The sequence below is a fragment of the Stomoxys calcitrans genome, chromosome 2 (assembly GCF_963082655.1).
Source record: "Stomoxys calcitrans chromosome 2, idStoCalc2.1, whole genome shotgun sequence".
NCBI lineage: Eukaryota > Metazoa > Arthropoda > Insecta > Diptera > Muscidae > Stomoxys > Stomoxys calcitrans.
The window spans coordinates 113,300,484-113,318,495 of NC_081553.1; the positions used below are offsets into that span (position 1 = coordinate 113,300,484).

Below are 18,012 nucleotides of genomic sequence, written 5' to 3' on the forward strand. Positions count from 1 at the left end.
CCTGTAACTTCTCGAAGAAACCAAACCAAAACACTGACAACATGAGCCAAAATCAGAATCTACATTCTATGACAAAACTAACAGAGTTTGTGCGAGATTTCGAAGATGAACCGGAAACGTTGTTTGGACGTTTAGTAAATAAATTCCAAAATGCCTATAATCAAAGCTATAATACCGTCAACGATCTATCAAGTGCTACCCAACAATCATCGTCCTCCGCAAATAAATCGGTATTTTATGCAGATATTAAACCGGAGGCTAACTCTTCCATGACACGTGATAGTTCTTCCTCCAGCGTTAGCTCTTCGGTCATGAGGTCCTCCACAGCAAATAGTAATGCGAATAGTGACAGTGGTTCTGCCACCAATGACGACAGCAATGTGAATATAAAGACTGAAGCATTACCTGCCGATGCCAGTGAAGGCCGCTCAATGATTAATGTATTAAAACGTATTCGTACCATGATGGCTTCCAAAAATAAAGTAAGTTTGACAAAATCAATTTCTTTAAAAGGTAAGTTTTATCTTATAGACGGCTGAATGACCATCGTTCATTTTAATCGTTTACAACGGCTGTTAGGAAGCCCGTGGCACTTTGGGCCTAGCATATGTTTAGCATGGCTTCGGTTGGTTCATAACTTAGTGGCTACGATTTAAACTAAAAACATGGAGAAAGAGTGGGCATAACATGAAATTACATTGCTCTACGTACATTCCATCCAGGAAAACGAGGATACGTCTCCCATACCAGTGCCGCCGTACAAAAGTAATATTGGGTTGCCCAATCGAGACATACATCTTGCTCGTCGGCATCAATCCTTGCTCAGTAGGAGTTGAGGTGGCTGCATCTTCCGGAACGTAATTGAGCCAGAACTACTCTGGTTTACCAGGGGAGGTCAATTTCTTCAGGTGCAATTGGAGGCGTTCGTTCTCCAAGGACTACATTTGCCCGGTAGCTATTTACCGCATCTGCTACCGTGACTGCATGAATGTTGTCTAGACCTGCTTGACCTCAATTCTCATAGGTAACGGTTTCTCAATTCTCATAGGTAACGGTTTCTCAATTCTCATAGCTAACGGTTTCTCAATTCTACTTTATTTTCTACTAGCTGAACCGGACCCGCTTCGCTTCGCCTTGTTTTACTTTATATCGACCAAAATTATCCTTTGAATATTTATTTTCGACAATTAAAGACCTTTTAATGAAATACCATGCTACGAAAATAGTATAAGTATAACAATTTAAATGCCTTTATCTGAATTCCATCTAATCTTTATTGGTCTATGAATTCTCTCGGAGGGTTTAGGGTCTTTAACGTTTGGGTGTTAGATATACTCCATTATTTAGTCTTTATTTCAGCCTGATATTGTCATGATGTCCAATTTAGGGGTAAAGTGGTCTCTTAGACACTTGGGCCTGAAAAAATATCAGCATCGCGCTCTTCTCTCAAATACCATTTATTTAAACCCCATATTACCATTGGGAGTTTATGGGATGAGGCATCCTCAAACACTTGGCCCCAAAATTTGTACTCTTTGGGGGTGTTTTGGAAAATTTGGATATCAGATTCGTATTCTACTTCCAAATACCTTTATTTTAAGCCCCATATTGCGATGGTCAGTAAATAATTGCTGTTTTGGAGAATGGGTAGACCCCCAGTAAATTGGTCCCGAAAGTGGGTATTAATATCGTACTCTTTCCCCCAATACCTTTTATTTGAGCCCCACTTTGACGTGGTCGGGAAATATGCCTGATTTAAGGATGTTTTGGGGAGTGGGGTTGTCCCCCAAACACTTAGCCCTGAAAATAAATATATCAGCATCGTCCTCTACTCTCAAATATAATTTTTTTGAACCCCATAACGCCATTGGCCTCAAAATTGGATTTCAAATTCGTTTTCTAATCTCAAACAGCTTCTATTTAAACCCCTTGTGGGGTGGGGTGGCGTGATCCCCTATACTTAGCTCTGATTTCGTACGCCAGATTCAAAATCTACACCCGAATACCTTTCATTTGAGCCACATATTGAAAGTAATGTCTAAGGGGGTCTGGGGGAGTTTTAGGGTTGGGGCGGCTCGATGGGTACTTAGACTCAAATGTTAATACCATATTCGTATTCCACTCTCCAATACCTTTCATTTGCTACCCATATTGTCCCGATCGGGATTTTGGGTTGTGTTTTTGGCATGAGGGGAGGAGGGTCCGTCCCCCTTCCGATACCGAAAAATTATAAAGCCTATGTTTACTTCCAGACCAACCTACACAATATGCGAAAATTTCGAGAAAATCGGTTCTGCCGTTTTTCAGTCTATACGGAGCAAACAAACCGAGTCCCATATATCCGTGATTGGCTAATGTGCCCATTTTAGGCGTTTTAGTGGGGTTAAGTGACCGCCTATACTTCGACATGATTTTGTATGCCAGATTCGTTATCTACTCCCGCATTCATTTGATACCCATATTGTTCCTAACGGTCCACTTTTGATTTTGGGTGGTGTTTTTGGAGTAAAGGTGGAGGGTCAGCCCCCTTCCGTTATCAATAAATTATAAAGCCTATTCCTACTTCCTGACCATATTGATTTAAACTAAAAACATGGAGAAAGAGTGGGCATAACATGAAATTACATTGCTCTACGTACATTCCATCCAGGAAAACGAGGATACGTCTCCCATACCAGTGCCGCCGTACAAAAGTAATATTGGGTTGCCCAATCGAGACATACATCTTGCTCGTCGGCATCAATCCTTGCTCAGTAGGAGTTGAGGTGGCTGCATCTTCCGGAACGTAATTGAGCCAGAACTACTCTGGTTTACCAGGGGAGGTCAATTTCTTCAGGTGCAATTGGAGGCGTTCGTTCTCCAAGGACTACATTTGCCCGGTAGCTATTTACCGCATCTGCTACCGTGACTGCATGAATGTTGTCTAGACCTGCTTGACCTCAATTCTCATAGGTAACGGTTTCTCAATTCTCATAGGTAACGGTTTCTCAATTCTCATAGCTAACGGTTTCTCAATTCTACTTTATTTTCTACTAGCTGAACCGGACCCGCTTCGCTTCGCCTTGTTTTACTTTATATCGACCAAAATTATCCTTTGAATATTTATTTTCGACAATTAAAGACCTTTTAATGAAATACCATGCTACGAAAATAGTATAAGTATAACAATTTAAATGCCTTTATCTGAATTCCATCTAATCTTTATTGGTCTATGAATTCTCTCGGAGGGTTTAGGGTCTTTAACGTTTGGGTGTTAGATATACTCCATTATTTAGTCTTTATTTCAGCCTGATATTGTCATGATGTCCAATTTAGGGGTAAAGTGGTCTCTTAGACACTTGGGCCTGAAAAAATATCAGCATCGCGCTCTTCTCTCAAATACCATTTATTTAAACCCCATATTACCATTGGGAGTTTATGGGATGAGGCATCCTCAAACACTTGGCCCCAAAATTTGTACTCTTTGGGGGTGTTTTGGAAAATTTGGATATCAGATTCGTATTCTACTTCCAAATACCTTTATTTTAAGCCCCATATTGCGATGGTCAGTAAATAATTGCTGTTTTGGAGAATGGGTAGACCCCCAGTAAATTGGTCCCGAAAGTGGGTATTAATATCGTACTCTTTCCCCCAATACCTTTTATTTGAGCCCCACTTTGACGTGGTCGGGAAATATGCCTGATTTAAGGATGTTTTGGGGAGTGGGGTTGTCCCCCAAACACTTAGCCCTGAAAATAAATATATCAGCATCGTCCTCTACTCTCAAATATAATTTTTTTGAACCCCATAACGCCATTGGCCTCAAAATTGGATTTCAAATTCGTTTTCTAATCTCAAACAGCTTCTATTTAAACCCCTTGTGGGGTGGGGTGGCGTGATCCCCTATACTTAGCTCTGATTTCGTACGCCAGATTCAAAATCTACACCCGAATACCTTTCATTTGAGCCACATATTGAAAGTAATGTCTAAGGGGGTCTGGGGGAGTTTTAGGGTTGGGGCGGCTCGATGGGTACTTAGACTCAAATGTTAATACCATATTCGTATTCCACTCTCCAATACCTTTCATTTGCTACCCATATTGTCCCGATCGGTCTACTTTTGATTTTGGGTTGTGTTTTTGGCATGAGGGGAGGAGGGTCCGTCCCCCTTCCGATACCGAAAAATTATAAAGCCTATGTTTACTTCCAGACCAACCTACACAATATGCGAAAATTTCGAGAAAATCGGTTCTGCCGTTTTTCAGTCTATACGGAGCAAACAAACCGAGTCCCATATATCCGTGATTGGCTAATGTGCCCATTTTAGGCGTTTTAGTGGGGTTAAGTGACCGCCTATACTTCGACATGATTTTGTATGCCAGATTCGTTATCTACTCCCGCATTCATTTGATACCCATATTGTTCCTAACGGTCCACTTTTGATTTTGGGTGGTGTTTTTGGAGTAAAGGTGGAGGGTCCGCCCCCTTCCGTTATCAATAAATTATAAAGCCTATTCCTACTTCCTGACCATATTGGTAGTCTACTTCCGAATACCTTTCATTTGAGTCCCATATTGTCATGACCGTCAAATAAACCTATTTTAAGGGATTTCGGGGCTAGGGCGGTCCCCCAGGTACTTGGACCCAACAACTCTACTCTTGAATACCTTTCATTTGAATCCCATACTGTCCCGATAGGTCCACTTTAATTTTTGGGTAGTACTTTTGGGGTAAGGGGGAGAGTCCGGCTCCTCCCGATATCAAAAAATTATATAGCGTATGTTTCCTTCCAGACCAACCTACACAATCAGTGAAAATTTCAAGGTAATCGGTTCAGCCGTTTTTGAGTCTATACGGAACAAAGAAACAAACAAACAAACACAAATTGAATTTTATGTATAAGATATGACGTTTTCGACGTTTAGATCTTTTTGACAATCAAAAATCTAAAAAACCGACAAACAAACCATCTCTGAGTATCATAAGCGCATAATATTTAAACAAGAGCGGGTGAAGCCCGACCTCTCACTGAGGTTCTCCACTCGATGATTGTGCGCGAATGCAATTACAGTTACTGTGTATGAAGCATTCCACTCTTCGCTGCCTGTAGATGCACCTGGTCGATAAACACCATACAAATCGGAGCACAGAGTTCCAACCCGTGTGGTGCACATAGTCATCCCGTGCCGGGACGCCATCCGGTCCCGTTGCCTTGTAGTCCTTCCGTTATCATGTCTTCAACCAAGTAAGCGACTCGTCACTGTGTAGCATTAACTTGACGCAGTGCTGTGTCAGAGGATAATCGATACCATTCGGGTACATAAGAGGGCAGTTCTCCTCATAACTGCTCAACATGGCTCCTGTTAGCAGGTTCACTGCCTGGGACCAAAGTCTGCTCTATGAGCCAAGAACTAATTCAGAGATTATCCGTCACGCATTTCAACCTCAGGGTCTTCGAATCCAAGGCCGTAGTTTTTGAAATTTATTTCTCCGTTCCGTGGAATTTGGGACATTTCCGTCCTTATTTTCAACCGATTTGACGACAACTTCTTGTTTTGATTTCTAAACCAAACAATAAGATGCAAAAAATTGTGCTCATATAACCCCCATATGAAGGTAGCGCCTGACGTCATGGCCCGATTTGATTTTCTTTAAAGTTTTGTCCAATTTCGCCAGCACTAGGAGGGGAAACACCCGCTGGCAATTTTTTCGATATTCTCGCTAGAATTTGGACCCAGGCGTTTAGCGTCTCAAGATGTAAAAATTATGAAATCATTATTTTCTTTCTTTGCAGGATTTAAGGGACTACAAAGACACCGATTTACAAAGCTTCTGGATGCCCGATTCTAAAGCTAAAGAATGCTACGATTGTACCCAAAAGTTTTCCACCTTTAGGCGCAAACATCACTGCCGCTTGTGTGGTCAGATATTCTGTTCCAAATGTTGTAATCAAGTGGTTCCTGGGAAAATTATAATGTGCTCTGGTAAATAGGACATTGCAAAAAGTCAAAGAACTCGTACATTTTATAAACATTCATCTATTACAGGCGAGTTAAAAGTATGCAACTATTGCTCCAAAATAGTGCTAGGTTACCTGCGTTCCACAAATATAACCAAAGACTTAAATGCCGATCTGCAAGCACTGCAACAAGACTTAAGCAACAAACTAAAAACGATCAATGAAAGTGAGCCCCAGACTTCAACTGCAGAGCCTGCACCCTTTCAATTGCAAAGAAAAGTCTCGGTGGGCTATCAGGAGGAACGTTTTGCTGCTCACCAACCTCCTAGTAGTTTAACCATGGACGATCGCAAGCACATTTTACAACAATCGAATTCTTTGATAACTTTACACGAGGAAATGCGCAAAGTATTGCCCTCACAAAATTGTGGCGTTGACCTCATTGATTTCCTGAATACCAATCATAAATCTTCCAATAAAGACCAAGCTATAGCCATACTAAATGCAATGCTGGATGCAGGCTTCATACATGCTATTGTGCAGGACTCAGAAGAGACGGAGTTTGATGAGAATTTGCACTACAGATTTGTCAATGAGTTGCCCAGGTGAGTTGAGTGGTGCCAAGAGACATGAAAAATTTTCTTTAATATCCTCCCTATTTACAGACAAGCCTTAGAAGCCTTTGTGGATTTGAATCAGTCTTTGGATACTTTTAACCCCCAGTACGAACCATTTGGCATTGAACCGCATCCACCCAAATCTTTAGATGCCTCATTCAGTGCAATGACTTTGCGTGACGTTGAATTGGATAACTCCATGCATACCACCACCTCTAAGCTTTTGGAATCCTATTGTGACCATGAAGAGCAGTTACTCACACAATTGCTGCGTACCTTTAATTTGGACTTACAGTGGGCCAATGTGCTTAATCCCCTGTGCTGCCGAGCAGCCAATCACTTTAAACCAGAATACTGTACAAATGATTCCATGGATATACGCAACTATGTGAATTTCAAAAAAGTTCCCGGTGGCAAACGTTTGGAGAGCACAATTGTGGGTGGAGTGGTGTTCTCCAAGAATGTGGCCCACAAAGATATGGCCACACGTGTGGAGCTACCACAAATTCTGTTATTGCAATGCCCCATTGTATATGAGCGTATTGAGGGTAAATTTGTCAGTCTATCCACAGTGTTGTTGCAGGAAAAAGAATACCTAAGGCATGTTTGTGCTCGCATAATGAGTTTCAAACCAAATGTGGTGCTGGTGCATAAAAATGTTGCCGGTGTGGCCCAAGATATTTTGCGCTCCAACGGCATAACCCTGGTGTTAGATGTCAAGCTCTCCGTTATGGATCGTCTAGCTCGCACTCTGCAGTGTGATTTGCTTACCACCATAGAGGGTAACTTGGAACAACCCAAGTTGGGCAAATGTGATGCCTTTTACATACGCAACTATAATGATGAAAGTGGAGCTACGAAAACCTTAATGTTTTTCGAAAAACTTCAAAGCCCTCGTGGCTATACTTGCCTGTTGAGGGGCGCCAGCAATAAAGAACTGGCCAAGGTTAAGAAAATAGCTTCATTTTTGGTCTATGCTCGTTACAATTGGCGTTTAGAAATGTCCTTCCTTTTGGACGAGCATGCCGAAGCCTTGGCTCATAAACCTCCCATATTCGATTCTAAAGAAACTAGTCCTGGCGATGAGAATGCCAATATAACGCAGCAGAAAAAAGTAGAAGAAGATGAAGCACAAGGTGAAGAAGGCGAAGAAGTAGCTCAGCTACGATCAGTGGTGAACCGGCGTCTCTGTTCGACGGAACGTAAGTCTGAGGAGAAAATTATGACCACCACTACAGACGTATCAGATGACTACAGCGATCCTTTGCGTTCGACTGACACTAAAACTGTGGCGGATGATCCCGCAACCCATAAATTGGAATTGGCCGTTGAACATCGTTATGACAATCGTTTTCGTAGTGCTCTCAGCTCTACATTATTATCGGTCAGTCCCTTTCTTACATTTCCTTTGCCCTATCTGGAAACTGAGCAGGGACGCAAATGCACCTTGCGTGCTCTGTTCCCTGCAGAGTTGTATTATTCCAAGTTATGGTCGAATACAAATAATTCAAATTTGGCCAACACCAACTCCCATAATTTGGAGCGTTTGGAGAGTACCGAAATTATACCCACAGATATGGACCAATTGGAATTAAATCCATCACATGAATTTTTGAAGATGAAAATTACAGCACCTATAGACAACAAAGAAATACAAACTCTGTTGGCAGAATTCCGTGCCTATGGTGGCAAATATCCCAAGAGGTCCAAAAGTAAGTAGCATAACAAACAAAAGCTGGTCTTTGCACAATTTTCTTCAAAATGTTTGCTTTTTTTTTTTCTTAGTGTTTAAATTCCTTAAACCTCGGGTGGGAAAGAAGGCTCCTATAACTCATAAAATCTCCGATGGAAATGTCTACAAAGATGCTCTAGACATAGAGAATCATCAACGTTTGCCTGTACTCTTCTGCAGTTTCATTTTCAATCCCAAGGGAGCCTCTTCGTTTTGTGCTACCCCCACTCTGCTGGACATGAAATTCTATGGCCAACATGACATTATGTTGGGAGCATTTTTGCAGCGTTACTGCTGCAGGCGTTCTTCAATGTGTACACTCTGTAATTTACCCATGTTGGGTCATACGCGACGCTATGTACATTCCATGGGATGTGTTAAAGTATTTCTTAGCGAAGACAATTCCAATTCCGATCCCAATAATATCTACTTCACGGCTTGGTGTACCATATGCAACGAAGTTACCCCTAGTGTGCCTCTGTCGGAAACCACAAAATGTTTATCCTTGGCTAAGTATCTGGAATTACGTTTTCATGGCCATGCTTATCGCAAACGCGCCACCACCGATGAGGAACTTAATGGTGCGAAAACCACCTGCCACCATTCACTGCATCGTGACTATGTGCATTTATTTATCTACCGTGGCGTGGTGGCAAAATTCCAATACACCCCAATTGATACCTGGGAAATAGCTTTGCCAGCCCTTACTCTCGATCTGCATCCTTCAAAGGCCTACAATCGTTTTGAAGTGCTCGAAGATGTCAAACATTTCTCCATGAAGGGTCATGACATCTACACACGCATACATGAACGGATTGCCGATTTGGCTATTGAGGATGAAAATTCGCCTTTGGTGGCAAATTTGAAAGCTGTGCTAAGCAAAGATCAATTTTCATTCAAGCAACGCGTAGAAATTGTACAAACCCTGCTGACGGAGAATAAAGCCAGTCCATACGATATAAGTGATGCCTTGCTAATGGCCAAGCGTGTGTTGGCCGAATGCATAGAGCAATGGGGTCCACGTTTACACGAAATGATTGTGGCCCAAAAGATAGCCTCGAAACAAGCGCAAGAAATCGGTCATCATGTTGTTGATGCCGGTACAATTTGTACAGAGGATTTACGTTCGGAACATTCGGATTACTCGCCTAGCATAATCTCAGCGAATAGCGCGCCACCGACATCATCAATAGCAAATGATGACTTATCGGAAAATATGCAAAATAATGAGACACCCACCAGTGCGGATAAGAGCGATTCGCATTTTGTTATACCACCAGTACCACCGGCAGCCACAACTACTTCGGATAAGAAAACTATTAAGAAAATGTTAACTCAACTTTTGCCCTCCACTGGGCCCGTTAATCTTTTACAATCACCATTCAGCCCATTGGAGCATCACACATTGCCCTTGGGTGCCTTCCCTATGGTTGTACACGACCACGATTTCAGCTCGATTATAGCTTATAGTTTAACTTCGTTGGAATATAAAAAAGTTGTAAGTGCTTTGGCCACTCAACAGAACGTCACAGATGCCACATCGATATCTAGTAACTCAGGAATTAGCGCAAATCCTAGCCCTCATGTAAAGAGAAAGTCACAAGAAAGGTAAGCTAACGAAGTTTCTTCTGAATTTTAGATAATTTGGGGGAATATTTTGTAAGTTTGTTGTTGCTTTGGTAGCCGCATACTTGCATGTGGGTATAGCGATTCTTGGCATGATCTTTTTGGGTGTAAAGTCGTTATGTTGTATAGACCCGATCGCTGGGGGAACGAAAGAGGTTGTTGTTGTTGTCGTAGCCTCTGAAAATAAGTTATACCGCTAGTAGAAATGGGGAAGGATTATTTCAAATTAATTTAGATTAGCTTACATTTTAAAAATCAACAACACGTTCGAAGAATCGAGCTGTCACAAGTGAATGTTTCCACAGGGATAGGATGTAAGGTTGGTAGGCCTTATTGCAAACAAGAGATATCTGATGATTTATTAAGCTTTCTCAAGCTTAAATCTTGGACCGGAGCCAACAAACCGCGGTTCCTGTTTCTCGCTGTTTCTCTATTTTATTTTGGACCATTTCAGTATGAATGGCCGATATGGTGGGTCCATTAGTGTGGACCAAAAAAACACTAAGCGGTTTCCAAATTCGAAAACTACGAAAAATTCTAAAAATGTTGTCCCAAAAAACACGGGTCTAAAACCAAAATCGAGCTTTCGGTTTTTAAAGACAAAGTCTGTCCGTAAATCTTCTACGCTCAGTCGTCCATCGGGCGGCAGTTAAGTACACGAGAGGCCCCAGAAGTTTTCGTAATATGGTAACATGACCATAGGATGGTCACGGACAGCGTAGCGCAAAGTTAAACATGCACGCCTATGACGCCAAACGCATGGGTTCAAATCGCGAAGTCAACATCAAAGCAAGTAAGAGCGGGCTAAGTTCGGCTGGGTTGAATTTTATATACACTCCACCATGGGCCGCATTTGTTAAGTTTTTTTTCGATTTTCCCGTCCTTTATTGGCAATCAAAGGATAATGGTTAAGAATTATCATGCTATATAAAAGAGCTCCGTGACTAACTGATTGACTGAACTGATTAACGGAATTTTATGATAATCGTACGTTTAGGTACTAAAAAGTATCAAATAGTACGAAATAATGAATGTTTGTAGAGAACGAACGTATAAAGTCTAGGAGATCGAAATTGGGCTCAAGAGAAAGGCCATTAGATAAAAATTTTCTAGCGGTGGTATTCCCCTCCTAATGCTGGCAACATTTGGCATAGTACCTCTGCCTCTCCAAAGATGTGTCGCACTGCGGCACGCCGTTCGGACTCGGCTTTGAAAAGGAGGCCCCTTATCATTGAACTTAAAACTTGAATTGGACTTCATTCATTGATATGTGAGTAGTTTGCCACTATTCCTTAGTGGAATGTTCATGGGCAAAAATTTGCAATTTGCAATGAAAGAGCTTCTCGAAAAAATAAGATTTGGTGAAAAAAAATTTAAAAATAGTACCGGAAATCAGGGAAATACGTTAAGTACCAAATAGTACCAATTTTTCGGTACTTTTTTTTGTAAATTGGGCTAGAGCTTTGTATTTTCGTATTAAGGTACACTATAGCATTCTAAATTTCAAAGAGTAAACAAGTTTTTGAACTTTTTGGCAATGAGGTACTAAAAAGTACCAAAAAGGTACGAAATAGATAAACTTTACCCAAGACGAACGGTTAGGGCTAGAACTCTTAAATTTGGCTTAAATAATTATTGTTGGGAAATAAAGGGGATAGACAAAAAATATTAAAAAATATTACTGGAAATGGGAGAGACGTACGTTTAGTACCACATTTGGTACCATATCGTACTTTTTTACGGATTGAGCTAGAGCTCTGAAATTTGGCATGTAAGTACAACTAGAAAATATATGTTGGGTGACTAAATGATTTTTTCACAAATCGTACATTTTGGAACCAAAAAGTACTAAACAGTACGAAATATCGTATCTATTTTTACTGTGAACGGAGGGAGACCACATTAAATAATTTGGTAAAAATTATTGTATTTTTTACAAATATATGAAAAGTTGTGCTAAATGAGAAATGCTGTAATCGTACCAGAAGTGGAAAAAACGCAGATTAGGCTACAGCTCTGAAATTTTTGATGCAGGTACATCGCAGTATGTACCAGGCGACTGGAAGTTGTTTTTTCAATTCGTCTACTAGGGTATTAAAACGTACAAAATAGCACATTCTTTACAGACTGAGGGACAGCTCTTAAAATTGGGATTCAGTTACACATTGACAATATACCGGGCGACAAAATTGATTTTTTGAAGTTTGTACATAAGCGTACTAAAACGTACAAAATTGTTCTTTCTTTTCGCATTGAGCTAGAGGTCTGAAACAGGTACACCTTGAAAGAAGATATCGGGGGACTGGAAGATTTTTATATCCTCCACCATAAGATGGGGTATACTAATTTCGTCATTCTGTTTGTAACACCTCGAAATATGCGTTTAAGAACCCATAAAACATATATATTCTCGATCGTCATGACACTTTAAGTCGATCTAGCCATGTCTGTCCGTCTGTCTGTCGAAAGCACGCTAACTTTCGAAGGAATAAAGCCATGCCCTTGAAATTTTGCACAAATACTTTTTATTAGTGTAGGTCGGTTGGGATTGTAAATGGGCCAAATCGGTCCATGTTTTGATATAACTGCCATATAAACCGATCTTGGGTCTTGACTCCTTGATCCTTTGATCCGATCTCCCGATTTTGCTTCTTGAGCCTCTCTCTACAAGGCGCCTATCTTATCCGAATGGACTGAAATATATATAGGTTATAAACCGATCCGGGGCATACTTTGCTGGGATGTTAGAGACCCTATGGGCTCAATAAGTAAAATCAGGAGATCGGTTTATATGTTAGCTATAACAGGTTATGAACTGATTCAGACCATATTTGGCACGTATATTGAAGGTCATAGGAGAAGACGTGGGTAAAATTTCAGCCAACAGAAAAGAATCCGGAGATCGGTTTACATGAAGGCTATATCATGTTTTAGACCGATTCACGTCAAACTTGGTACGTATGTTTGAGGTCATAGGAGAAGTTGTTGTGCAAGATTTCAAATTGGAGAAGTTATTGTGCAAGATGCCAAATCGGCCAAGAATCAAGAAGTCAAATCGGGCGATCGGTTTAAATGGAACTGTATTAGGTTTCAGACCGATTCGAACCATTCTTGGCACCTATGTTGAATGTTATAGAAAACGTCAAAAACGGAAAACGGACAAAAATCGCGCTCTCCAGAGGGTCTAGAAATCAGGATCCGAGATCGGTTGTTTATATGACAGCTATATCAAAATATGGACCGATATAATCCATTTACAATTCCAACTGACCTACACCAATGGGAAATATTTGCGCAAAATTTCAAGCACTTAGTTTTACTCCTTCGAAAGTTAGCGTGCTTTCGACAGACAAATAGACGGACGCCACCGTAGCGCAGATGTTAGCATGTCCGCCTATGACGTTAAACACCTGAGTTCGAATCCTGGCGAGACCATCAGAAAATATTTTCAGCGTTGGGTTTCCCCTCCTAATGCTGGCAACATTTGTGAGGTACTATGCCATGCAAAACTTTTTTCCAAAGAGGTGTCGCACTGCGACCGCCGTTCGGACTCGTCCATAAAGAGAAGGCCACTTATCATTGAGCTTAAATTTGAATCGGACTGCACTCATTGATATGTGAGAAGTTTGCCCCTGTTCCTTAGTGGAATGTTCATGTGCAAAATTTGCATTTACAAATGGAATGACCAAGTTAGTGTACCCCCATCCTATGATGGAAGGTATAACAATTTTCAGCTGTGGTTATCCCCTTACTGGCTACTTTCGGCTACTCTTGTGAGATCTTGCCATGTTAAAACTTCTTTACAAAGTGGTGTCGATATGCGGCATGCCGTTCGGACACGACATAAACAAGGTGGCTCCTTATCATTGAGCTTAAATTTTAATCGGACTGCATTTGTTGATATGTGAGAAGTATACCCTGTTTCTTTATGGAATAGTAATGGGAAATTTAATTAGTTAGTGGTTAAAGGATGAAGTTCTATGTTGCTTATATTGTAGCCACATTTCCATGTGAAGGTGGCGATTCTCGCCAAGCTCCTATTGGTAAGCAAGCTTGTTCCGGTCTATACGATCGATCGCCGAGGGTTCATGGTGGCCAATAACTCGCCTTGTCGTTACGTGCATCATAGCCTTTCAGTATTTAAACAAGAACCGGTGCCGCCCGGCCTCTCATTGAGACTCTCAACTTCATACCGTTGACTGTCCGCGAGTGCAGCTGCAGTTACTCCGTAGCATTTCACTATCCGCAACCTGTGTGGTGCTTAAGTTATCCCGGGTCGGGATGTTACTGTTTTTATTGCAGATTTGCTCTCGCGAGAGAGTTAGGATAGCAATTTTCAGTTTTAGAGAGGATGAATCGAACGCACGATCCCACATGCTTAGCTTTTCTGTGCAGAAGCAGCGCTTCATCATAGGCGAAAAGAGAGATTGTCCCATAAGAGCTGTCCCCAAAAAACCTGCAGGAAAGCCCCTCCCACAAAAAACACCAAATTGGTAGACAGTGGTACTCGAAGACGAGCTTGATGGGATTCGTTGCAGGGACACCCTTAACAACCCAGAATCAGCGTGCTGAATCTGGAAATAAATAGGATAGTCACCGAACATAATTGGGATATGTGGCTGGAACACTTGAAGCAATGTAACTTAGTTGCTGGTTTAGGCAAGCTGTGGTCTTGTATTAAGTCACTTTCGGACGCCCGGAAGAAGGCATGACAGGAACTCAGTCGCTTTTGGTTATAACTGTGACCGAAGAGATGCGCCATGTGGTTCAACCGTCAATTTATTGTGTTGAGCATCCCGACAATGAGAAGGCTAGGAGGAGAGCTATCCGTGGTCTTCGAGCCGAATCCACGACCATTGAACTGTATATCCGAGCTCGCTTCAAGTTCGGTTTAGGTTATAGTGGCAATTTGCGTGTTCACTACTAAATCTGCTACCGAGCGTCAAGGGTTGCCCGTCACGTCATAGCTGTGAGCACCACACAGGCTGGATCATTGAGGTCCGATCTGTATGGTGTTCATTGCTGTCACGAACATTGAACTGGTTATCCGAGCTCGCTTCAAATTAGGTTATAGTGGCAGTTTGCGTGTTCACTAACAAATCTATTACCGAACGTCAAGGGTTACCCGGCACGTCATAGCTGTGAGCACCACACACGCTGGATCATTGAGGTCCGATCTGTGTGGTGTTCATTGCTGTCACGAGAAGCTTAGCTGCAAGCTACCGGGCGCGTTCTCAGGTTGCGGATAGTGGAATGCTCAATACAGAGTAGCTGGAACGGCAGTCGCGAACAATCAGTAATATCGAGCGGAGAGTCTTAGCGAGAGCCCGGGCGGCACCGGCTTTTGCACAAATACTGAGTGCCTATTATGCTCGAGGCGGGTTATTGGCGCCTTTAAATAACCAATTGCCAACCTGTTGCCGCGGCGATCGGTCCTTTGGACCGGAACAAGCTTGCTCACCTAGAGGAGCATGACGAGGATCGCCACCTCCACATGAAAATGTGGAAATTTTATCTGAAAACTACATCGAAATCGAAGCATTGAGATATCGAGATCAAGGAAGTTTGTATTTCTAACTTTATTTAATTTTTATTTCATTTTTTTTTTTTCTTTTTTTGCCTTTAGTAGCAATCACGATGCCGAATACAATTCCAAAGAGAACAATACTCCCCCACCTAATGCAAATAACGAAGAGGAACGCTCCAAATCCAAGACGAACCATTCACATGTTGAGATAACATTCCATGACAACCATTCTCAGTTTACGTGCAAAATATATTTTGCCAACGAATTCGATCAGATGCGGGCGAAAACTCTTAAATCTCCTAAATTAGATAAGTCATTTTATAAGGAAATTGAAAGGATCAAAAATCGTGAAGAACTCAAGGTGACACAGAGTAAAAATGGACCTGAAATCGAATTGGTGCGAAAGCCAAGCGATGTTGGTCAATCGTCGCAGCCTAGCGATTTTAAATGGGACAGTAATACGAGTAGCAGCAAAGAAGATAATGCAAATTCGCAAATGGACTCCACTGAGGAGTGTCGTTGTTATTTTGCCCGCTCACTAAGCACCAGTGTGCAGTGGGAGGCTAAAGGAGGCAAATCCGGTTCGAGATTCTGTAAAACTTCAGGTGACTAACAGTTGTTAGGCAGTCATAGAGTTAGTTGTTCAGCTCATTTTTTTTTCGTTTTTTTCAGATGACCGTTTTGTTCTGAAGGAAATGAACAAAAACGATATAAGCATTTTTGAGCATTTCGCCCCAAATTACTTTGACTATCTAGGTAAATGTCAACAGAAGAATCAACCTACTCTGCTGGCAAAAATATTTGGAGTATTTAAAGTTACCATCAAAAGGAAGGAGTAAATAATTCACGTAATGCTTGCTGAAGGTGCTATAACAATTAATTTTTCTTTCCAGTTCTGTTGTTGAGAAAGCTTTGTTGGTGATGGAAAATCTCTTCTATGAATGTGATATTAAAAACAAATTTGACTTAAAGGGATCGGAACGAAATCGTTTGGTAGACCCCACAAATCAACAACAAGGCGACACTGTGCTGCTGGATGAGAACTTTGTGCAAAGTAAACGAAAATACTGTCTTCTAATTTGTTGACCCTTTCATATGTTGTGTATTTTCTTCTCTTCCCAGTGTCCTGGTTAAAGCCCCTATATATCCTAACGCACAGCAAAGTGGTGCTAAAGGATGCAATACACCGTGATGCTAGTTTCTTGGAGAAGAATCAGGTTATGGATTATTCACTTTTGGTTGGACTTGACAAAAATGGTGTACTAGTTTTGGGCATTATAGGTAAATTCTGGTAAATTTCTGTAACAAAACCACATTTACCTGTTTTCTTTTGCTAGACTATATACGCACTTTTACGTTTGACAAAAAAGTTGAATCGATATTGAAACAAACCGGCATATTGGGTGGCATGGGCAAATTACCAACAATTATACCCCCAGAACCCTACAGAATGCGTTTTGCAGATGCCATGGATCGTTATTTCTATACAGTTCCTGATCGTTGGGAAGGTCTATCGAAAATTTGATATTTAAATGTCTACTAAGAGAGGCAAGATTTTGTTGATATTATTTTCACAAAGTCGTTAACAAGTTTCAGTGTGATCTTAATCTGTTAGTTGCGTTACTTTTTAATACGTTGATTTGAATGTAGAATACTGTATATAAGAAATGCATTGATTGTCAGTGTTTATATATCATAACTAATTTATCACATCAAAATATAATAATTGCACATTTTTAAGGTAAAAACCCAAATGATTTTGTTTGATTCACACGCTACTATTTTGGGTTCTTTGCTACCCAAAGCGATTTCTTTCAATATTTTGAAGCTGGTCCCCTGAGGATTAGAACTTTGTGCTCAATGGTTGCTTCCTGTATGCAAAAATGTGTATTCCCTCAATTTTAATGTAAGATTTGTACTTTACTCCTGAAGACACTTTCATTGAATGCCCACATTGTCACGAATGCCCTACATGTTCGTTTGAACATTTGTTGGAGAGCGGACTACCCTCAAAACTCTCAGATCTCCAGCCCCGGCGCGGGATAACTATGAGCCCTCACCTGTGTGGTGTGGTTATCATTATCAAAAGAAGTTCAGCTAAGAGGTACCGCTCGCAACGTTAGTTGCGGGAAATCAGCGGTATCGATTGGAGAACCTCAGTGAGAGGCCGGGCGGCACCGGCTTATGCTTAAATACCGAGTGCATATGCTTTTCAATATGATAAGGCGAGTAATTGGCTCCTTTTGTGGAATGCTTCATACGGAGAAGCTGCAACGGCAGTCACGGACAATCTGCGGTATCGAGTGGAGAGTCTCAGTGAGAGGCCGAATGTCAACGGCTCTTACTTAAATACTGAGTGCCTATGATGCTCAATATGATAAGGCGAGTTATCGGCGGCTTTAAATAACCAATGGCCATCATGTTCCCGCGGCGAATGGTCCTATAAACCGGAACGAGCTTGCTCGCTTATAAGAGCCTGAATATGATCGCCACCTCCACATGCAAATGTGGCTACTGGCTTAGTAGCCACCTTCATATACAAATACTACAACATCATCAGATTTGAACTCCA

The 18,012-nt window shown here is 41.4% G+C and overlaps 1 protein-coding gene across 2 annotated transcripts; it reads left to right on the plus strand.

The window, feature by feature from the left end:
- The first annotated feature begins 31 nt into the window (after positions 1 to 31).
- Positions 32 to 17,194, plus strand: LOC106089801 (putative 1-phosphatidylinositol 3-phosphate 5-kinase). Of its 2 annotated transcripts, none has more exons than XM_013255792.2 (10): positions 32 to 482; positions 5,774 to 5,963; positions 6,027 to 6,543; positions 6,604 to 8,267; positions 8,341 to 9,895; positions 15,540 to 16,045; positions 16,113 to 16,275; positions 16,334 to 16,494; positions 16,563 to 16,721; positions 16,778 to 17,194. In XM_013255792.2, exons 1-10 carry the CDS (start codon positions 42 to 44, stop codon positions 16,963 to 16,965), a joined length of 5,544 nt encoding a protein of 1,847 aa, XP_013111246.2. In that variant the 5' UTR covers positions 32 to 41; the 3' UTR covers positions 16,966 to 17,194. The 2 variants fall into 2 exon arrangements, with proteins under 2 accessions (XP_013111246.2, XP_013111247.2); XM_013255793.2 differs by having other exon boundaries at positions 15,543 to 16,045.
- Positions 17,195 to 18,012: the final 818 nt, after the last annotated feature.